The following is a 24119-nucleotide window of genomic DNA, read 5'->3' as shown; positions in this document are numbered from 1 at the left end:
GAGCATGATGACCAGGAGACCACTTGGCCAGGGATTGGGGTGGGAACTGCCGATATCGGAGCATACACAGGCTGCAGGAAGCAAACTCACCGGACAGCAAAACACAAGCAGCTACGATTCCTTTTTAAAAATGGCTGATTGCCAAATTTTGGTGCTACTGTGTATCAACTCCACTGCGCATGTGTAGACGTCCCGGCACTGTTCAGTACAGGACGATGGCTCCGCCCCCGACTCGACTGGCCATGCTGCGCGACGACCGAGGAGAGGCCGGACAGCAGCCAAAGTGGGGAACGATTTTTTTTTCTCGGCGCGCTTACGAACGGAGAAAAGCGGCGCATCTCCGGTACGTGCGCTGAAAAAAGGGGTGGGCCAAAATTGAGCCCAAAGAAAGTAAGACTTGGATTTATGTAGCTGCTTTCATGACCACCGGACATCTCAAAGCGCTTTACAGCCAATGGAGTACTTTTTTTTGAGTATAGTCACTATTGTAATGTACTCTGTTAACGTGTGGACTGTGATCGTCAAACCTGTGATCAATATGAGAAAAAGGGATGTTGCTTGGTTGAAGGAGATTTGCTCCAAACATCTAGGTACTTCTCAGTGCGGGTGGTGGGGGGGAGGGCGGGGGCGGTGTAGAGTTTCACTCGTTCTGCTCAGTGCAGGGAGCTTTGGTTTTTTTCTACATACATGCTCATTGCAAGTGGGGTGCAATTTGGGGGTGTAAATTGGGGGGTGGTCACGATACATTATCTCCATGGATTTCATTGCTTGGAGAAGATTGTGTCTTCCCTGCTCAATGGGAGGTTTTGGATGTGGCTTTGTGACCTCATGATAGTGTTTCTGCTCAGTGGTTGGGGTTGTTATAAATTTTCATTTCTTAATTGGGGTGGTGGGTGGGGAAGTGCTTTAATTTTCCAATCTTGCACATATTTGTTGGCGAGCACGGTGGGGGCAGTTGACCTTCAGACCTCTATTTTAGCTCAGTTGGAGGGATCAGAGGCATTTGGGTAGAATAATCAGAATGTGTGCATTTGTTGTTACAGACCTGGAGATCTTCTGAGAGGGGTGGGAGTTGTGGTTTGCTGCTGACTTTCTGGTCAGTCAGGGGCTTTGTTTATATTTAGTAATTTCTGTTTGTTTGGCAGGGAATCGGGGATTATTGGTGTATGTTTGTGGTCCTCCTGGTTTGGGGGGGGGGGGGGTGGCGGGAAATCAAGCCTTCCATTTCAGCTCTCTAAGGGTATGTTGGACTATAATCTTGCACTTTTGCTCTATGTGGGGGCATTGGATTGCTATCCTGAATCTTTTGGTAAGATTCAAAATTCGTTCTCTCAAAGTCATGTTGCCATCCAGCAATCTATTCTGCAATCCACAAAATAATATTTTTCTCTCAGAAAATACCGGGTAAAAGCAGATCTTGCACGTCCATTAGAAGCCAGTTCTCGCAAAACTTTAAATTGTTTTTGTAGCTTTTTATTTCCTTTTGTGTATTTCATTCCAGAAAGATATTCAGTTCTTTGGGTTGGAATTATTACAGAAATCTGTTACTTACTAGTTGAATGTAAATTTCTTTTGTTATAAATTCTGTCCACAGTTGAAGGCTGTAGGAGTCCTGTGTCCATTGCTTCTCGGGTTTTAGAAGTGACTAAAACTGTAATGCTTAAAGTCGAAGGCTTCTGTAACAGAAGGGAAAATATTTAGAAAATTACTGAATATTTGTTTTGTTATGCCTTGACTTAAATTTATTAATTAAAAAATGTTAATCCGATTTTGTGGAAATTATGGGCCCAAGTTTCCACATGATTTGCACCTGATTTTTAGGAGCAACTGGTGGAGAACGGACTATCTTCGAAATCGCAATTCTCCACATTTTTTTTTCTGCAGTTCTAGTCAGGTAGAACAGTTCTACTTTGGAACAGAATTTTTTCTTCCGGCCACTGACGCCTGATTTCAAAGTTTCCACAGTGAAAACGTACTCCACTTGCTCCATTCTAACTTAGTTTGAAGATTTTTGTAGAACTGAAAAAACCTGTTCTACACATTAAAAAATCAGGCGCAGGTTACAAATTAGGCGTCCAGAACGAGGTGGGCGGGGGGGGGGGGGGGGGGTGGGAAAGGGAACTCATTAAATTCTACAATAAATCCTTATTTATACTTCTACAAATATTATACAAATAAATCCAACCTGAATAAACATTTATAAGCAAAGAAAAGATTAAATAAACCATCTTCCTACCTGTGTGAAAGTGCTTCAGGCACGGAGAATGCTGCAGGCCTTCGTTCCCGCGGAGGGGAGGGGGGAATTAAACAGCCGCTTCGTTCCCGCGGAGGGGAGGGGGGAATTAAACAGCCGCTTCGTTCCCGCGGAGGGGAGGGGGGAATTAAACAGCCGCTTCGTTCCCGCGGAGGGGAGGGAGGGGGGAATTAAACAGCCGCTTCGTTCCCACGGAGGGGAGGGAGGGGGGAAGGGAACAGCCGTTTTGTTCCCGCGGAGGGGGGGGGAGGGAACAGTGAGAAGGCTGCAAGTGCTGATGTGCTGATGGCAATGTGCTTTTATTAAAAAATGTTCAAAAATTAAAAATGGCCGAGTGCCAATGATTCCTTCACACTGCACGTGCGCGAACGCTCCAACGCGCACGCGCAGCGTTGCCGGCAGGAAAAAACTAATTTAAATAGTACCCGCCCCCTCCCACTTACAAAATCGGCGCAAGTGTAGGCTCCGCCCCCTGGGCACCGCGCCAGGCAGACAAGGAGCTGCAGAACGCTCGAGAATCGCGAGTTTTTTTTTTAGGCGCAAAAAACGGGCGCCCAGCTCGGAGGGGCGCCCGTTTTTTATTGTATGGAAACTTGGGCCCTATAATCTCTACTTTCTGCTATCATTAGTCTATTCTACTCTTGATTTTCTCAGACATGACAGTTCTTCAGCGAGTAGGGAACCATTTTGCTCAGAGGGTATAATATTTTTCATGTATGTGAACTATTTGTCACATTGTAATGTTGCAGGATACATTTGAATCAGAGTGTAGCTATTCATTTATATTTTATCCTCTACATTTTTCCCTTTAGGTTTGTGAAGGAAAGAAAGATCAGAAGTCTTAATCATTCTATCTTGCTGAGAAGTCTAGTTACTGTGGTACAATCTTACCAACGACGATAGACAACTTTGGCTGTATCTGAAGATAAGAGTACTATAAGAGTGGACTGTAATGCAGAACATATTACTGCATTGCATTCAAAACATGCCTTCAAAAGAAATTCAAACAACATTGCTCATCATGTTGCTTTGTGGTGTATCTGCAGGTAAGTGCTGTTGTCATAGATGTTTTGAAAACAGTTTTAAAACCTAGTGCGTCTTTACTATTGCATATTAAGACTCATCACAGGATATATTATTCTTGCAGGACCTCAAAACACTGAACTCCTTACCTCCCCTTAATCTTTCCTTCCTCCCACCACAATCTTCTGGCTTTTAAAACCCAATCTTGGTGCCACCTAATCACTACTTGCTGATAGAACAATAGACATTTCCACCATAGAAAGAGGCCATTTGGCCCACTGCGCCAATGTCGTCTCTTTTTTATAAAGCAATCTAAAACTATCCTGCTCCCCTACTGTCTGCCCATAGCTTTGTATCTTCCTCTGCTTCAAATATTTATTACATTTTCCTTTTAAACTGACCAATTTGTAGAGTAGATCAGCTGTCATAAACTTACATCCTGGAATAATTAGCCTGAGGGCATCAAAAAGACAAGCAGACTGGAACAGGAGGGGCAGTCCTGATAATTAACGAAGACACAAGGACAGTATTGAGAAAGGATCTTGGCTCAGAAGATTAGGAAGTAGAATCCGTATGGGTGGGGATAAGAAATAACAAGGGGCAGGAAACTGGTGGGAGTAGTATATAGGCTCCCTAACAGTAGCTGTCATAAACTTGCACGATAGTTCCTAGAGTTGCCTCGAAATCCAAATTGTTAATTTATCATTACTGACCAGATAATGGAAGCAATACTAATATAGAAAAGAATAAGGAAAAATAACATTTAAGAAAGTAACTTGAAAATGAACGTGTTCTCTGATATTTCCTGGTTGTGAAAGAACAGGAAAGAGAAATAAATAAATTGATTTGAAAAATGCAAGGCTATCGAATGAAACTAATGGTGAAAGTGAATGAAATTCTAGAATAGAACTGAAGTGAAGTATTTGAAATAAACACTCGACACTGGGTCTGCGTTCGAAAGTTCAAGTAGTCTTTATTTTGCACCAGTGGGGAGGTGACCTGCTCTGGGTCTAGCCAGGTCAATGTCCAATGATGCGTAGTTGTCCAACAACCTTTTATGCATTTAAAGGTACATGCTCAACCTTGTGCACAATCCTTTGGCACAATTTGATTAGTTTAAAGGCCGCGTGCACAGTGGCTGATTGGTTAATCCTCTTTCGCGTCACATAATCGTCGCTTATATTTTATGCCGAGCTCATATAATATTCAAAGTTCAACATTTGAAGCCGTTCTTGCTTCTTGGAACTAGCAAACCACGTCTTTCACAAACCTGATCCTGTGCTTGCGCTTCAGACGTTATTTCAAGGGATTTACTTTTGCGTGTCTGCGGTTTATGCGTACGTGCTGATGTGCAGGTTGCATTGTTAACCCCTTAATTCCTGAAGCACGCAATGTCCTACTTCAGAACTGACAATTGAAAGAAAAGAACTGCACAAAAAATGAGAATGCTAACTAACTGAAGGTAGTGAAAGAATGAAAGTGACAAATGGAAAAGATAAGTGGAAGGAAAAATACCAAGTAATAAGAGAGGACTCAAATGAAAGAAAAGGATTAGAAGAAATGCTGAACTACAAAAGGAATGAATTGCAGAAACCGAAGACAAATTAATTTAGAATGTCACTTTTTTGAAGTTCTGTTCCAAGCACTGAAATAATGGGCCCAAGTTTCCACACGATAAAAAACGGGCGCCCCTCCAAGCTGGGCGCCCGTTTTTCGCGCCACAAAGTGCGCCTAAAAAAACCCTCCGTATTCTCCACCTCCCTGCAGGTCCTCTGGCCCGCGGCGCGGCGCAGCAGGAGCTGTAGGGGGCGGAGCTAGGACCCTGCGGCGAAAACAGTGCCGGGAGTTCTGCACATGCGCGCTACAGTGGGCGCGCAAGTGCAGTAGCTCCAGGCGCCCGAAACTGTGTGGGAGGGGCCCGAAGCACGCAGCCCCTAGCCCTGGCCGAATGGCCTCACTGGGGCTGCGTGAATAAGGCTCCTCCCACGGCCAGCTCCTGCTTCCTGCCGACTCCCGCTCCTGCTCCCCGATCGGACCCGACTCGACCCGCCTGTTGCTGCCGCTCCTGCTTTGCCCCCCCCCCCCCCCCGACTCGACCCGCCTGCGTCTGCCGCTGCCGATCCCGCTCCCACCCGACTCTACTCTCGCCCCCGGACTGGATCCGACCTGACCTCCCCCTCCCCGACCTGACCTCCCCCTCCCCGACCTGACCTCCCCCTCCCCGACCTGACCTCCCCCTCCCCGACCTGGCCTCCCCCTCCCCGACCTGGCCTCCCCCTCCCCGACCTGGCCTCCCCCTCCCCGACCTGGCCTCCCCCTCCCCGACCTGGCCTCCCCCTCCCCGACCTGGCCTCCCCCTCCCCGACCTGGCCTCCCCCTCCCCGACCTGGCCTCCCCCTCCCTCTCTCCCTCTCTCCCTCCCTCCCCGACCTGACCTCCCCCTCCCCGACCTGACCTCCCCCTCCCTCTCTCCCTCTCTCCCTCCCTCCCCCGCCCACCCGAACCGAACCTCTCTCCCCGACCCGACCCAACGCCACCTACCTCTGGTGCTGGGGACGGGACCTGCCTGAAATCTCGGGGCCCGGCCCGTTCAGCCTTCGGTCCCGACGGCAAACCGCTTCCTAAAGGCCTGCCTGAAGATCTTTCACACAGGTAGGAACATGGTTTATTTAATCTTTTCTTTGCTTATAAATGTTTATTCAGGTTGGATCTATTTGTATAAGTATAAATAAGGATTTATTATAGAATTTAATGACTTCCCTTCCCCTCCTCCCCCCCTCATTCCTACACCTAATTTGTAACCTGCGCCTGATTTTTTTAATGTGCAGAACAGGTTTTTTCAGTTCTACAAAAATCTTCACTTGCTCCATTCTAACTTAGTTTGGAGTACGTTTTCACTGTGGAAACTTTGAAATCAGGTGTCAGTGGCCAGACACGCCCCCTTTTGAAGAAAAAATTCTGTTCCAAAGTAGAACTGTTCTACCTGACTAGAACTGCAGAAAAAAAAATGTGGAGAATTGCGATTTCGAAGATAGTCCGTTCTCCACCAGTTGCTCCTAAAAATCAGGCACAAATCATGTGGAAACTTGGGCCCAATGTGACAAGATTTTACCAGCAATTAAATGTTACTTCTTGTTTCGACAGTACATGATAAAAAAATCTTGCATTTTGTATAGATTTTTTGTGATTTGTGGAAGTTGTCTTTTTTTGCTTTTCAGCTTTAAAGCACAGAATTACAAAGACATATGCAACAAACAGTTGGTGTGTGGTTTTTATTTTTTATTTCCAAAACCAATGGATTGTTTACTGGAAAGTTATTGAGTGAGTGAACCCACCCAACAGCTGTCTCATCATTTCCGATCACTTGCATTTGCACATTTTTGTGGGCGGTTGTTGGAGATGATTTTTTATTGTAATAGCCATGCAGTATATAATTAAATTGTTTATATAATTTTATTATGGGCAGTGTCCATAGCACCTACTTCCATTATAACTTGATTGGGATATTTTTGTGAATGAATTGATGCATTGAATCTTAAGTTACAAGTTAATAGAGCCTGCTGAAGTGCTGACTTTTATTTATTTTAGTAATTCCTCTCCCCCACTTCTTTCCGTTCTAGGCACAAGGCACCGTGGTACTGTGCTGGCAATGATGCCAAGATAATCAAGCACACGTGCACATGTTAGTGGAAGCTTGGATTTGAATTCTGGTGTCCTACTCATTAGCATAGAGCACATTAATGTGTCATGCTACTGTGCAGCCCCTATCTCGTGGTTTTTAATATGGCTGGTTCTTAATTGCTGTCATATTACTATCTGTATCGTTGATTAAAGCGTGTAGTCAAAATAAAGCTGACTTAAGGCGGAGCTAATTTTTATATCTGGACCCATTTGTTGAATGGACCAAAATTGGAATTAAACCAGGTTTTAAAAAAAAAAATTACAGAAAACTGAAGTTGGGATGAGGTGAGGTTATGGAGGGACTTGAATACCAAGACCATGGTTTTAAACTTGAGTTGTGGAAATTGGGTGCCAAGGTAGGTTAACAGAGTACTTAAGGAGGTGGCCTTGGAAATAGTGGATGCGTTGACAGTCATTTTCCAACATTCCATTGACTCTGGATCAGTTCCTATGGAGTGGAGGGTAGCCAATGTAACCCCACTTTTTAAAAAAGGAGGGAGAGAGAATTATAGACCGGTCAGCCTGACATCGGTAGTGGGTAAAATGATGGAATCAATTATTAAGGATGTCATAGCAGTGCATTTGGAAAGAGGTGACATGATAGGTCCAAGTCAGCATGGATTTGTGAAAGGGAAATCATGCTTGACAAATCTTCTGGAATTTTTTGAGGATGTTTCCAGTAGAGTGGATAAGGGAGAACCAGTTGATGTGGTATATTTGGACTTTCAGAAGGCGTTCGGCAAGGTCCCACACAAGAGATTGATGTGCAAAGTTAGAGCACATGGGATTGGGGGTAGTGTACTGACATGGATTGAGAACTGGTTGTCAGACAGGAAGCAAAGAGTAGGAGTAAATGGGTACTTTTCAGAATGGCAGGCAGTGACTAGTGGGGTACCGCAAGGTTCTGTGCTGGGGCCCCAGTTGTTTACACTGTACATTAATTATTTAGATGAGGGGATTAAATGTAGTATCTCCAAATTTGCGGATGACACTAAGTTGGGTGGCAGTGTGAGCTGCGAGGAGGATGCTGTGAGGCTGCAGAGCGACTTGGATAGGTTAGGTGAGTGGGCAAATGCATGGCAGATGAAGTATAATGTGGATAAATGTGAGGTTATCCACTTTGGTGGTAAAAACAGAGAGACAGACTATTATCTGAATGGTGACAGATTAGGAAAAGGGGAGGTGCAAAGAGACCTGGGTGTCATGGTACATCAGTCATTGAAGGTTGGCATGCAGGTGCAGCAGGCGGTTAAGAAAGCAAATGGCATGTTGGCCTTCATAGCAAGGGGATTTGAGTACAGGGGCAGGGAGGTGTTGCTACAGTTGTACAGGGCATTGGTGAGGCCACACCTGGAGTATTGTGTACAGTTTTGGTCTCCTAACCTGAGGAAGGACATTCTTGCTATTGAGGGAGTGCAGCGAAGGTTCACCAGACTGATTCCCGGGATGGCGGGACTGACCTATCAAGAAAGACTGGATCAACTGGGCTTGTATTCACTGGAGTTCAGAAGAATGAGAGGGGACCTCATAGAAACATTTAAAATTCTGACGGGGTTAGACAGGTTAGATGCAGGAAGAATGTTCCCAATGTTGGGGAAGTCCAGAACCAGAGGTCACAGTCTAAGGATAAGGGGTAAGCCATTTAGGACTGAGATGCGGAGGAACTTCTTCACCCAGAGAGTGGTGAACCTGTGGAATTCTCTACCACAGAAAGTTGTTGAGGACAATTCACTAAATATATTCAAAAAGGAGTTAGATGAGGTCCTTGCTACTAGGGGGATCAAGGGGTATGGCGAGAAAGCAGGAATGGGGTACTGAAGTTGAATGTTCAGCCATGAACTCATTGAATGGCGGTGCAGGCTAGAAGGGCCGAATGGCCTACTCCTGCACCTATTTTCTATGTTTCTATGTAACAGGGGGATGGGTGAATGGAACTTAGTGTAAGAATGGATATATGCAGTAATGTTTTGAGCAGTTGAGTTTATGGAAGGTGGAGAAGCCAGAAAGGAGAGAATTAGAATTGTCTGGAGGTGACATAAAGGTTCCAACAGTGTGGGTGGGAGGTTGGTGGGGGCAGAAAATGTTGTAGAGGTAGGAAATAAGTACTGAAAACATGGATTTCTTTGATGGGCATGATATTGGATCTTAAGTTCAGCTCACGGTTAGATAGGATGACAAGGATGAGAACAATCTGGCTCGGCCCAAGAGTGGCCGGGGCAGTGTATGAAATTAGTGGCAGGGGAGCAGAGTTTGGGGTGGGGGCAAAAAATGATGGCTTTGGTCTTCCCAATATTGAGCTGGATGTCAGGCAAGTTGTCCGGCAATGGAGGAATTGAGAGAAGATCTTGGAGAGGCGTAGCTGAGAGTTGTTGGCATACTTGTAGTAATGGACTCGGTTTGCTGATGATGTAGCCAAGGGACAGCAAGTAGTTGAGGAACTAGAAGGAACCAAGAATAAGTTCGATGGGGATTCCAGGCATGATGGTGTGAGTTTTGGAAAAGAAGCCATTGTTGGAGATGCTCTGACTATGGTGGCTTTGAAGGGGCCCAGGAAGGGTCAATCTCAGAATTGTAAGAATGTTGTGTCAGTTTGTATGATAATGAAAAATTATATTTACCATTTTTGAAAGTACTGTAAAATGTTAAGCAATGAATGCTGAATTTGTTTCAGATAGATCTATGGTTTTCAGTGTTGATTAATGCAATTGAGTAATGAGGCAGAGCTCAAAAGTCACTAGGTCAGATAATAAGGATGACAATGGAATACTTCAAGTTGTGAAAAGGCTGGATTTGTGACATGGGTTAAAAACCACCAGTTGCATAACATTGACTTGTAAGGAATATTTGAATATATCAAAATTTGGGTAGTAGGATTCTGAGTATCGTTTAGAGTTTAGGTTTTGCTGCCAAATATAAATGTACTTTGTTGCTATGATAAAGTAAACCATTGATTTTTGCACACAGATGCTTCACAACCAAATCAACAACAATAAATGTTATTTATATAGTGCCTTTAACACAGTAAAACGTCCCACGGCGCTTCACAGCGGCGTTATAAGACAAAACAAATACATTTGACATCGAGCCTCATAAGACAAAATCACTATTATTTAGTGTTAGATAAGCTATACCTGATAATAAAAATTGATTATCATGCATTAAAACAGGAAAACCAGTGATGTTTGGCTATTTTGTTTCAGTATACTTCAGTCAAATGTAACATCTGACTACGGAAATACTCTGAGTTCAAAACATTAATACAAGCTGGGGATTGTTACAAAATATTTAACTCACAACATCTGTTATAAGTAAAACAAAATTGTCCCTGCTGCAGTCATTACACTGTTGATGAGGTTCTTCATATCCCTTCCATCAATAACACTTCGTTTTCCAGTGGGATGACATCAGTGTCTATATGGCTGTTTTTCAATCTCTTGGGTTCCAGTTTTTTCTGAAGGCAGACAAAGGATTTGACAATTTTGCTTTTAATCAAAATAACATCCATTGTATGCATAATTTAAAAAAAAATTGGTTCCTCATCATAAAATCTGTTGTCACAAGGCTTTAGAGGAACTTTGACCTTAATATTCTTAACCCCTAATGAGCGTATGCTCATTGCTTTGTAGTTTGTATTAGTGAAGTGTGACCATCTTTCAAGTTTTAATGTTTATCGAGTTTGAAAATAAATATAAAATTATGCAAGAATATAAATTCAGGAAATCTGTATTGTTTGCAATGGAATTGAAAAACAACTGGGGGAAAAAGTTTAAAAAATAGAGAAGTAAAAGTTGGGAAACATCTAGGTAATAGTAACCATAATATAATACGCATTAAGATGATAATTGAGAAGGACATAAGTATGATGAAAACCAGGGTAATAGATTGGAGAAAAGCTGATTTTGAGGGGCTGAGAATAAAACTTGGGAAAATAAAATTGGCAACAATATTGGCAAAAAATTATTACAGAACAGCAATGAGAACCATTTAAAACGGTGTTCAACAGAATGCAGGAACAATATATTCCGCTAAAAGGAAAGAGCAAACTAAACACTAATGAGACCCCATGGATGAATAAAGCCATAAGGGAACAATTGAGGGTAAGGAAAGAGGCATTCATTAAGTACAAAGACAGCAGGTGAGTGCATGATAGGGAGAATATGAAAAGAAAAGTCAAAAAAACAATTAGGAAGGCAAAGAGGAACTATGAATTAAATTATCAAGGAAAAAAAGCAAAATAGTAAAATATTTTACAGGCACATCAAAAAAAGAAATTAAGGTTGGGATGGGAATAGGGCCATTAAGGGATAAACAGGATAATACCACAGGTAACGATAGAGAGATGGCAGAAATATTTAATTATTTGACTTCAGTATTTACCAGGGAGATAGAACAGATGGGCATGACATTGGATGATGAGTTGAGTAGAGATAAGTGCATTTAAAATAAAGAGGGGATATATTAAATAAACTAATCAACTGAAAGAGGATAAAACCCCTGATCAGGGTGGATTGCATCCATACATTTTAAAATAATCTAGGGAAGAGATAGCAGAGGCATTATTACACATATTTAATAATTCGTTAGAAAATGGTGTATAGCGCCAAAGGACTGGCGGATAGCTAACTTAATATAGGTTGAACCTCTCTTAGTCGGCACCCTTGGGACCTGGCCTTTGCCGGATAAGGGATTTTGCCGGACGAGGGGTGGTCACGTTAAATTGGATGGTACAGGTACTGAGCAAGGGGTTATCGAGGCTGGCTGGCTTGGGACTGGGAGTGCAGCAGAGAGATTGGGGGGATGGGGTGGGCACTGGATTGCGGGGTCAGGCCAGCGATTGCGGGAGTCGGCAGCGAGGAAGGACTTCAATTTGTTCATGTCAGGGTTCTGCGTGTGGTGCCGGACGAGGGGTGGTGCCAGATAAGGGAGGTTCAACCTGTACCTATATTTAAGAAGGGGGATTGAACATGTCCAGGGAATTATAGACCAGTCAGCTTAACATCGGTGCAAGGAAAAATAATGGAATTCCGAGAAAATAGAAGAACATTTAGAAATCAAAAATATAATAATGAATAGTCAGTATGGATTTCAAAAGGGAAAGTCTTGCTTGACCAACCTCATTGAATTTTTTGAAGAGGTAACAGAGAGAGTAGACAATGGTAATATGGTAGATGCAATTTATCTAGATTTTCAAAAGGCCTTCGATAAGGTACCCCATAATAGACTGATGAACAAGGTCAGAGAATGCAGAGTCAGGGGGCAAGTAGCAGAATGGATAGCTAGCTGGCTTCAAGACAGAAAGCAAAGTATAGGGGTAAAGGGTAGCTTTTCACAGTGGCAGAAGGTGGGTAGCCGTGTTCCACAAGGATCAGTGCTGGGACCACTGTTGTTCACAATTTATATTAACTATTTAGACTTTGGAATCAAAAACACTTTCTAAATTTGTGAATTACACCAAATGCTGAGGAGGACTGCAACACATTCCAGGAGGACCTTAATAAACTTGCAGAATTAGCATATAATTGGCAAATGAAGTTTAACAAAGATCAATGTGAGGTACAGTATTACAATTTGGTAGAAAGAATAGGGAGGTCACTTATTACTTGGAGGATGCAAGTCTAGGTGGGGTAGAGAAACAAAGGGATCTTGGAGTATAAATGCACAAATCACTAAAAGTTGCGAGACAAGCCATAAAAAGCTAACCAAGCACGACAGTTAATTCTAGAGGTTATGCTAAACCTGTATCGAACCTTGGTTAGACCACACTTGGTACTAGGTACAGTTATAAAAAGGATATAGAGGCACTGAGGAGGAGATGCAGAGAAGATTTGCAAGGATGATACCAGAAATGCGAGGGTATACAGATCAGGAAATGATCAACAGGCTGGATCTCTTTTTTTTCTCTTGAAAAAAAGGGCTGACCTAATAGAAGTCTTTAAAATTATGAAAGGTTTTGATAGTGGATACAGGGAGAATGTTTCCACTTGTGGGGAAAAGCATAACGAGTGACCATCAATATAAGATAAGTCACCAAGAAATCCAATAGGGAATTCAGAAGAAACTTTGTTACCCAAAGACTGGTGAGAATGTGGAACTCGCAACCACAGGGAGTGGTTGAAGCGAATAGTATAGTTGCATTTAAGGCGAGGCTAGACAAGCATGTGAGGGAGAAGGGAATAGAGGGTTATGCTGATAGATTTAGATGAGGGGAAAACGGGAGGAGGCTCGAGTGGAGCATAAACGCCGGTATGGACTGGTTGAGCCGAATGGCCTGTTTCTGTGCTGTATATCTTCTGTAATCCTAGAATGAGTTGCAACACTAACTAGCTTTCATTTGACTGCTATCTTATATGTGTCTTAAGTGCCATTGAGAAATGATCAACTAAGGTGAATTGGATTTCATTGTCATTTTTGTTTCTCTTGCAAAAGTCATTAATTTAATTGGAGGAACTCTTCTGAAAGATTTCTGAAGCTACAAGCAATATTGAATTAATTAAGTTGAATGCTGAAAATTGGATTTATTTATTCATTATTAATAATAATTGTTGTAACTGTGCATATTGGAAGAGGGCCATTGCTGGAATCAAAACTTGTTAGAAACATTCATGTAAGATGGATGTGATTCACTTGGTGCAAATTCTTTCCAGCTTTTTATTTTTGTGGGATGAACTGGAGCATCCGTATATTAGGGAGAGGTGAACTGCATCGCAATGATTTGTTACATTTTTAAATGTTACCTGAGAGAGGTTGGCATTGACATTTTTTTTCATTTATGGGATGTAGGTGTCACTGGCAAGGTTGGCATTCATTGGCCATCCTGAGTTGCCTTGAGTTTGATAAAACTGAGTGGATTGCTGGGCTAAAACAAAATGGTAAAATTAACCCTATATAAACCAAAAATATTTCTATTAGAAGAATTACTAATTTGGTTTATTGTTGAAAGTGAAGTGTCCATGAACACCACTCTCTAGAATATTCCAACGCACTCCTGGCCGGCCTCCTACATTCATAGAAACATAGAAATTTACAGCGCAGAAGGAGACCATGTCCGCGCTGACCGACAAAGAGCCCTCGGTCAGCAGTCCTGAAGGTTACGTATAAACCAATGAACAATGACGGAAAGGTAAAGAGCACCCAGTCCACCCCACACAACTGACCCCTTACACTGAAACATTCTACACTCCATCCCAACCGGAGCAATGTGATCTTCTGGGAGATGTAAAAACCCAGGCCAATTTGGGGGGAAAAAAAATCTGGGAAAATTCCTCTCCGATTCATCCAGGCGATCGAAACTAGTCCAGGAGATCACCCTGGCCATATTCGATTCCCTGCAGTACTTAACCATCATATCTGCGCTGGCCAACAAGAGGTTATCCAGTCTAATCCCAATTGCCAGCTCTAAGTCTCTAACCCTGCAGGTAACAGCACTTTTAAGTGCCCATCCAACCATCTTTTAAATGTGGTGAGGGTTTCTGGATCCACCACTCTTCCAGGCAGTGAGTTCCAGACCTCCACAACCCTCTACGTGAAGAAACGCCCCCTCAAATCCCCTCTGAACCTTCCACCAACCACCTTAAAACTATGCCCCTTCGTAATTGACCCCTTCACAAATGTAAATAGGCCCTTGCTATCCACTATATTCAGGCCCCTCAAAATTTTGTACACCTCAATGAGGTCTCCTCTCAACCTCCTCTGTTCCAATGAAAACAAACCCAGCCTATCCACTCTGTCCTCATAGCTAAGATTCTCCATTCCAGGCTGCATCCTAGTAAATCTTCTCTGCACCATCTAGTGCAATCTAGTGCAACCTATAATATGGCGACCAGAACTGCACGCAGTACTCCAGCTGTGGCCTAACCAGAATATTATACAATTTAAGCATAACCTCCCTGCTCTTGTATTCTATGCCTCGGTCAGTAAAAGTAAGCATTCTGTATGTCGCCTTAACCACCTTATCTACCTGGCCGCCTACTTTCAGGGATCTGTGGACAGCACTCCAAGGTCCCTTTGTTCATCTACACTTCTAAGTGGCCTACTGCTTAATGTGTATACCCTTTCCTTATTAGCCCTTCCAAAGTGCATCACCTCACACTACCCTGAATTAAATTCCATTTGCCACTGCTCTGCCCACCTGACCAGTAGATTGATATCCTCCTGCAGCCCATGACTTTCCTCTTCATTATCAACCACACAGCCAATTTTAGTGTCATCTGCAAACTTCTTAATCATACTCCCTATATTCAAATCTAAATCATTGATGTATTCCACAAAAAGCAAGGGACCCAGTACTGAGCCCTGCGGAAGCCCACTGGAAACACCCATCCAGTCACAAAAACATCCATCAACCATTACCTTTTGATTCCTACCTCTAAGCCAATTTTGTATCCAACTTGCCACTTTGCCTTGGATCCCATGGGCTTTAACCTTCGTGCCCAGTCTATCATGTGGGACCTTATCAAAAGCTTTGCTAAAGTCCATATACATTACATCATATGCACTGCCCTCACCGACCCTCTTGGTTACCTCCTCAGAAAATTCAAACAGGTTAGTCAAACACGATCTTCCCGTAACAAATCCATGCTGACTGTCCCTAATTAATCCTTGCCTTTCCAAATGTAGATTTATCCTGTATTTCAGGATTTTTTCCAATAATTTTCCCACCACTGAGGTTAGGCTGACAGGCCTGTAATTACTTCAACCCTACGTAAACTTGAGGTAATCGAAAACACGGCTGCAAGTGTCCTAACTCGTACTATGTTCCATTCACCCATCACCCCTGTGCTCACTGACCTACATTGGCTCCCATTAAGTAATGTCTCGATTTAAAAATTCTCATCCTTGTTTTAAAATCCCTCCATGGTCTCGGCCCTCCCTATCTCTGTAATCTCCGCCAACACCCCGAGATATCGGCGCTCCTCCAATTCTGCCCTGACCATTCCTGATTTTAATTGCTCAACCAATGGTGGCAGTGCCTTCATCTGCCTAGGCCCTAAGCTATGGAATTCCTGCCCTAAACTTCTTCGCCTCTCTAACTCTCTTTCCTCCTTTTAAGACGCTCCTTAAAACCTACCTCTTTAACCAAGTTTTTGGTCATCTGTTCTAATTTCTTCTTATGTGGCTCGTTATTAACTTTTTAGTCTTAACACTCCCGTGAAGCGCCTTGGGGCGTTTTACTACAGTGAAGGCACTATGTAAATACAAGTTGTTGGTGTTACCCATTTCCCCCAAATTTACAATTACAGAAGTGATCAAAGATTATTGTATACTCTGATTATTTTTTTAATACACACCTTGCCTTTCATATTGGCATAATTCATAAGAATGTTTAGGAACTGAAGATGGCATTCGGCTCAATACACCTGTCCGTTTGTGATAATCTAACCCAAACCAGCTTGCGTTCTTAGCATATTTCTTAATTCCTTCTCGGTCCAGATCAAAATGTTACCTTTTGAAAAAGGTTTCATGGGCTGGTAATCAGCTTTGAAGGTTTTTAGAGGCAGTAATGTTGGGCGGTGGATAAATTTAGCGGCTGGAAATGGTTTACACTGGCAGTCAAAAGATTCAGCAGCCGCGCCCTGACAGTGAAGCGCTAAGGGAAGCCTTCCACACTTGTCTTGGGGCACTAGGCCGGGTGAGCAACTGAATTATCTGTTGCTGAAGGACTGGATTCGTAGTGGCCTAAGAGAAGCCTCCCTGGAAACAAAAAATCGAACAAAAAACATTCCCAATATATTGCTCTCCCCAAATAAAGATAACTCACAAACAGGAAAAAAAAATCACACTTACCTCATGCAGTCATTCCTTCACTCACTGCCGCTGGTACAGCTCTGCATGCCAGCTTTCTCTGACGGGTTATCTACGGGGTCAGCACAAAACAAATTTTGAAATCGGGACGATACCGGGGGCATTGCACACCGGTGTGACGCTCCCGGTAGATACTCCACTGCGCGCCGGTACCGGGACACTGAAATTACCGAGCGACGCAAATGCCAACGCTCGCGGCTCCCAACCCTTTACCGCCCCTGTTCCAACCCTCGCGTGGGCCGGTATCACCACGAGTTTCCAGCCCAAAGAGTTTACCTCTTACTTTATTGTTGCCAAAGTCCTGATATTTATTTGTAACTCCTGGGATTTGAAGTCCACCAGAATGAACATGTTAATATTCCTTTACAAATTCTTCAACATTTTGGGTCAAGTTTAAGTTGCTTTTTTTTCCTGAGCAAAACTACAACTTCCTTAACATTTCTTCATAAATTAGATTACTAATATTGCGAACCATTCTTTTATTTCTCTATTTAATTGTTACTGCTATAGCTGTAATGACAGGCTTTTTTCAGAGGAAACGGAGATAGTTGAAGGGGGAATCTCCAAATGGCTTTCAAAATTATGAAAGGTTTTGAGAAGGTAAACAGTAAGATTGTTCCTACTGGTTGGTGAAATAGTACCGAGTGGGCATAGAAGCAAGATTTTCTTTGCAATACGAAGTGGAAAGTTGGAAGACATATTTTCACACAGTTGGTTATTGGAAAGTAGAGTGATTAACCACAGGTGTCTATTGATGCAAAGACTATCACATTATTTAGAAGGGAACTGGATAAGTATTTGAAATGAAAGATTCTCAAAGATAATGGGGAAAGAGCTGCAAAATGGACTTCAAGTAGATAGTTCTAATTGAGCTAGTGCAGACACAGGTGCAGTGGGCCGAGTGGCATGTTTCTGCACTGTTATATTTATTGTCGGTTCTTCTTTGAATATTCCTTTGTTCTGCCCAAGCTTCAAATATATAATCAAAAATGATTTTCTTTCTCTTGCTTTGTTGAACTTAAGATTTATTGCTATTCTCCTCGTCAAAACTCATTCTTTCATAGGACCTCAAAACTATGGAACTACTTTATTTCCTCAGACTTTCCTTTCTCTTATAGTCTTTTAACATTCAGTTAGAGTTGCCTAATCACTAACTCCTTTATCTCATCCTTTTTACTTTTTTCAATGTTGGCCTCCATCTTGGTTTGAAAAGTTCATAATTTGGTGATCAGAAATCTACACAGTACTGAACATGATGTCTGAACCAGCTCCTTAAAATTTCACAATTTCCTTTCCATTTGAGTGCTGCAAATTTCTCCAGATATTTTATATCTGACTAATTTCTCAAACCATAATACAGAAATGCACAGATGTAAGATGGTTTCTTAATTTGTTCAATTTGAAAAGATGGCTTAGCATTTGAAAATAATCTTTAGATAAAATGCTACTCAATAACATAATGGTATTGTCTGTGAAATATAAAGAAAATCTATCTCTCTTGGTGGGTAAACAGCTGATCTGTGATGATCTTCACTCATCAAAATCATCAAACAAATAGCTCATGGTATCTCAGGTAGTGAGTTTTTTTTTATTTGTTCATGGGGTTGGCATCGCTGGCAAGACCAGCATTTATTGCCCTTGAGAAGGTGGTAGTGAGCTGCCGCTTTAAATAGCTGCAGTCTGTGTGGTGAAGGTACTCCCACACTGCTGTTAGGATGGGAGTTCCAGGATTTTGACCCAGCAACAATGAAAGAACGGCAATATATTTCCAAGTCAGGATGGTGTGTAACTTGGAGGGCAACCTGCAGATGATGGTGATCCCATGTGCCTGCTGCCCTTGTCCTTCTAAGTGGTAGAGGTCGCGGGTTTGGGAGGTGCTGCCGAAGAAGCCTTGGTGAATTGTTGCAGTGCATCTTGTAGATGGTACGTACTGCAGCCACGGTGCGCCGGTGGTGCAGGGAGTGAAAGTTTAAGCTGGTGGATGAGGTGCCAATCAAGCGGGCTGCTTTGTCCTGGATGGTGTCGAGCTTCGAGTGTTGTTGGAGTTGCACTCATCCAAGCAAGTGCAGAGTATTCCATCACATTCCTGACTTATGCCATGTAGATGGTGGAATGGCTTTGGAGAATCGGAAGGTGCGATACTCGCCGCAGAATACCCAGCCTCTGACTGCTCTTGTCGCCACAGTATTTTCGTGGCTGGTCAGGCCTCATGTCCTGTAGAAACTTAATTTTGTACTGAGCTGTTACCAGTCTTTCATTAACAAGAGTTTAAAAAAAAAATGAAATGTTTAGTCAACAAGATCTATCTGTTCTTGCCAAAAAATTATTCACCTTGTATAACTTGGGCATGGATGCAAATTGCGTCTCCTCTTGTTTTAAAAATATGAATTAGTTTTATCTTGTGCTTCTCTGAAAATGCATGTGCAGTCATTTACAGTACATGTTGCAACATGCAAACAAATTGTTGCTTTGTCACAAAGGAGAGACCATTATGGTTTAGGAAGTCTGCGTGTTCTGCAAGATACCAGTTAATCAAAAGTATCGTGTAGTAACCACAGAAAAGTTTTGATAACCTATGTACATTCAGTGCATGAGTTATTGATGTTGGCAAATTTTTTGTGAAGACCATGTGCAACTATTTGGGGATATTGCTGGTAATGTAGTGTATCTGCCAAGCATCTACAAATTTTTGGCACCTTGGGTGAATATTATAACAGCAACTACTTGTATTAATATAACGTCTTTAATGTTTTGAAACATCTGAAGGTGCTTCTCAGGAATATTATGAGATTAAAAAATTATGCTAAATAGCCCTGTTTGTGATTAGACCAGTGGTTCTCAAACTTTTTGGGTTGAAGGACCCCTTTTCAAATTGATTAGTAATCACAGAACCCCAAAGGACCCCATTACAAATCGATTTAGTAATCACGGACCCCCCCAATCTAAATTATAATGCTGTATAATACTCATAATATGAAAGTGCTGCAGGTAAAGAACATTTTAATAATGCTTTTAAGATAACGGGTATTTACTTACAGATATCACTGAGATGGATGTGCCTGCTTCTTACTGCAGAGTCTGTCTATCCTTGGTGTGATGTTTGACAATCTATTTAAAGCTGCATCTGCTGTTCACTTTCCTACTTGTTACATTCATTTTAAGTAACGTCCTAAAAACTGCTGCTCATCCACGAATTTTAATTACGAATCTTTTTTAAAATATAATTTGAAATGAGAAAAGCTTCAATTTTAATTCGGTGCTAAAAGAGTGAAATTAAAAATCCCTAGAGATGAAAAAAAAGCCCCAAAACATACAGCTGTTTGAGTGATTGGGATCATCTGCTTCACACCCGTTTGTCGACATCCACATCAAACAAACGTGTTCTTTTCGCAATCAGTGCATTCCCAGTGGGTCAGAAACAAGTCCTTGCCTTTCCAGCTCTCAGCCAGTCTGCACCCTGCTGTCTCCAGCCAGTGACACGCAAACCTGAACTCTCCTCCCATCGCCCCCCCCAAAAAAACAGCCGGCAACCTGATGGGCCCCGGGTATCCAACAGCCCCGCTCCCTCCACCACGTAACTTTACCAGAACTTTCTGACACATAAATTAGTACTGCCGCGATAATGGGATTTCTGCTCGATTCGACCCAGTGGTAGTTTCAACTTGCCAACATTAATGATCCAAGATTATCCCATGCAACTGGCCAGCATACCGCACAAAGCCAGCAGGAGACTTGCAATGATTGATGGCAATTTGCCCTTGATTGAACTTTAAAACTTAACGACTCATAGAATCATAGAATAGTACAGCACAGAAGGAGACTATTCAACCCATCAAGTCTGCGCCAGCTCTTTCGAAGAGCAATCCAGCTAGTTCCCCTCCCCCGCTCTTTCTCCGTCAATTATTTATCCACTTCCCTTTTCAAGGCTAGTATTGAATCTGTATCCACCACACTATCAGGCAGTGCATTCCAAATCCTAAACACTCATTGCATAAAAAAGGTTTTTTCCTCATGTCTAATTGTTTTGCCAATCACCTTAAATCTTAAATTGAGGACCTTGGCGAATCCACATTTATTGTACAAGGTTGACAGACAGCCCCGTAAGGGTAACAATGGAGAGAGGAAAGGAAAGAGTGCTTTCACTATAAAGTACAGGTACTTTCCCCATTTAGATCATTCAAAATAGTAAATAAAGCTCTTTTTTTAACCCAAGTAAAATGTAGAGCCATAAAATGGGCAGAGTAACTTTTTTCTGAGCCACTGCAGTTTCTGAATAGAAGAATCCCAGAAATTTATGGCACAGAAGGAGGCCATCGTGTCTGTGCCAGTTGAAAAAGAGCAATCACAGACACATTAGATGCTTCTGCTGGAGTGCTGGGAACAATTGAGAATACACGCTTATCAATTTTGCAAGTCTGCATGGAAACTGAACTCCCTTGGGTTCTGTAACTAAAGAAGACAAACATTATTACATGCCATTGTAGTTTCCACAGAACTATTCTCCAGCATTTTATAGAATGAGTAGAGTAAAGGAGACCCTACAGGATAGATACCAAAAGTTCAAAAATTCATTTTGCTATATGCCTGTACTGTAGAATGTAAGAAAAAGACAACTAAAATCATCTAAAAGCATTTTTCTGGCTAAATTCTTGAAGAAAATGTATTTCTGGTATCATACTAAAGATGAATATTGCTTTTATAATAATTATCCCTGATTTGAAAAAACCAATATGCAAAAATATTTCAACAAAATCATATACCACTAACATTTTGTTAGAAAAATGTGCTTTTTTGCTTTGGTTAAATTTGGTAGTATATTGAATGCAGACAGTATTTTAGAAATAAAGTGTACCATTTTATTTTTCAAACTGGAGTCTCTGGACATAGACATACAACTGCATCTTTCTGTGAGCTCATCAAGGCAGGGGTCCCATTGAAAACCATTATGTTGTATAAAGATTACAAATCAAGTGAAACAGATGTAAGCTACATTAATGGACATTTATTTAATATTTGCAAGAGGTTCAGATTGAAACAGAATTTGTCTGGACTTGTTTGTGTTTTGAAGTACACTGAGTATAGAGTATCCATTGCATTTTCTTTGTTGATCACAGCAGTATTATCTTCAAAAACTAATCCAACAACTTAACTAAGCATGACATACTTTCCTGATTATATGCTTGTGTCCTTTTTCAAATTATTTCTCTAGGTGTTTCTTGCCCCATCCCTTAAAAGATGTTTTTCAAGTGGTATATGATTTTTTTTGAAATATTTTTGTATACTAGTTTGTTCAAATTGTGATTATTACAAAAGTAATATTCATCTTTAGTTTGATACGGGAAATATGTTTTCTTGGCCAGAAAAAGGCCTTGGATAATTTTCATAAAATCATAGAATAGTTACAGCACGGAAGAAAGCCATTCAGCCCATCGGAGTCCATGCTGACGCTCAGCTAGTTCCACTCACCTGCCCTTTCCCCATAGCTCTGCAATTTTTTTCTTCAGATACTTACCCAACTCCCTTTTGAAAGAAAAAAATGAGTCTGCCTCCACCACCTTTTCAGGCAGTTCATTCCAGATCTTAACCACTCGCTGTGCAAAAAATATTTTTCTTGCGTCACCTTTGGTTCTTGTTGGGAACAGTTTCCCTCTTATCTACTCTGTCCAGACCCCTCATGATTTTGAACACTGGCCCAGCAGTTTATAGAACGCGTAAGAGAGATCCTTTTGTACTCTTTACTTCTAGTTATGTAGCCCATGATCCCATATGTTTTTTAACTGCTTTCTCAACCTGCCCTGCCACCTTTACCGATTTATGCACACATACCCCCAGGTCTCTCTGTTCGTGCACCCCATTTAGGATTATACTATTTAGTTTATATGTCGTCTCCTCATTCATTCAACCAAAATGCATCACTTCACACTTTTCTGCATTAAATTTCACCTGCCACGTGTCAGCCCATTTCACCTGCCTATCTTTTAGTTGCCTTTTTCTTACATTCTACAATATAGTAAAATTAATTTTTGAACTCTTGATATCTATCCTCGATTTTAAAATCCTCATCCTTGTTTTCAAATCCCTCCATGGCCTCGCCCCTTCCTATTTCTGTAATCCCCCCCCCCCCCCCCCCCCCCAAGATATCTGCGCTCCTCTACTTCTGGCCTCTTGAGCTTCCTTGACTTTAATTGCTCCACCATTGGTGGCCGTAGTTTCAGCTGCCAAAGCCCTAAGCTCTAGATTTCTCTCCCTAAAACTCTCTGCCTTTTTACCCCTGTTTCCTTCTTTAAGGCACTCCTTAAAACCTATCTCTTTGACCAAGCTGCCCTAATTTCTCCTAATTTGGCTCGGTGTCAAATTTTGTTTAATAACACTCCTGTGAAGCGCCTTAAGAAATGTTACTATGTTAAAGGTGCCATACAAATACAAGTTGTCCTGTAGGGGCTCTCTTACTTGTTCTATAAATTTCTAGGCCAGTCTGTACTTTGCAGGTATGTCTCTTGATCTGCCAGTTAAACAAAAATGGAACTAAGTTAATTCTTAGGAACCTCTCTCAAATTCTAAAAAATGTCAGTAAATGCTTTGCTGATTTGTAACTCTTATTTCCTTAAAACTTTTGGACATATGTTGTCTCCACCTGGTGCTTTGACTGCTTTAAGTGTTTTATTACCCATTTCCATTGTTCTCTGCAGTGTCCAGCACCTCTTCCACTGTCCTTGAAAATCTTATCGACTCAAATCCCCACTCTGCTCCTCTGTTTAAAAAAAACTTACAAGCAGTTATATTTCTTAATCAGATCTCAGCTATCTTCTATCCTTGAAATGCTCTTCACTATGATTAGATTTTTTTTTACAATTTAGCAGTTTTGTTCTTTTTGCTCTTTTTTTAAAAAAAAAAAATGTTTTTGTAATTTTTACAACCTCCCTCCTTGTCAGACTGTCGTTTGAATTATCATACTCAGCAGGGACAGTAGCAATGACACAGAAATGGACCCTTCTATCCATAGACTAGTATGGGTAGTAGTCAAACAGAGCTTGGCTTATACTTGTAATGCATTTGCTTCATGGGTTCTTTGCTTAAGAATTCATAGCAACACATTGCTATTAAGAACTAGTTGGTTTATTTGCAACGGTTTAGCAATCACACTACACATTACCAGTTCATCCACCAAGCTCACAACCACATGCCTCATTGTGGATCCCCCAACCCAACTGGCTGGGGTTTTATTGAGTCTTGTGAACATCACGTGACTGGCTAAGCCACTCTCAATTCAACAGCTCTACAAACCTGTGAGCATACTCACAGGTGCATACATTACAATACCTGCTCTCAGGTGACCCTTGCTGGAAAATCCACTTACGAA

General features: G+C 41.8%; 1 protein-coding gene across 4 annotated transcripts in view; it reads left to right on the top strand.

Moving 5' to 3' along the window:
* Positions 1–24119, top strand: part of tgfbr3 (transforming growth factor, beta receptor III) — a 285519-nt gene that overhangs the window by 72717 nt on the left and 188683 nt on the right. For all 4 annotated transcript variants that reach the window (XM_070886589.1, XM_070886591.1, XM_070886590.1 and 1 more), the window contains one exon: positions 3067–3300. In XM_070886589.1, the coding sequence (XP_070742690.1) occupies positions 3207–3300 (94 nt within the window). In that variant the 5' untranslated portion in view covers positions 3067–3206. The remainder of the gene's footprint in view (positions 1–3066; positions 3301–24119) is intronic.

Source organism: Pristiophorus japonicus, chromosome 8 (genome assembly GCF_044704955.1).
Source record: "Pristiophorus japonicus isolate sPriJap1 chromosome 8, sPriJap1.hap1, whole genome shotgun sequence".
In the NCBI taxonomy this organism is placed as follows: Eukaryota; Metazoa; Chordata; class Chondrichthyes; family Pristiophoridae; genus Pristiophorus; species Pristiophorus japonicus.
This window is presented reverse-complemented; position numbering and strand designations above follow the sequence as displayed.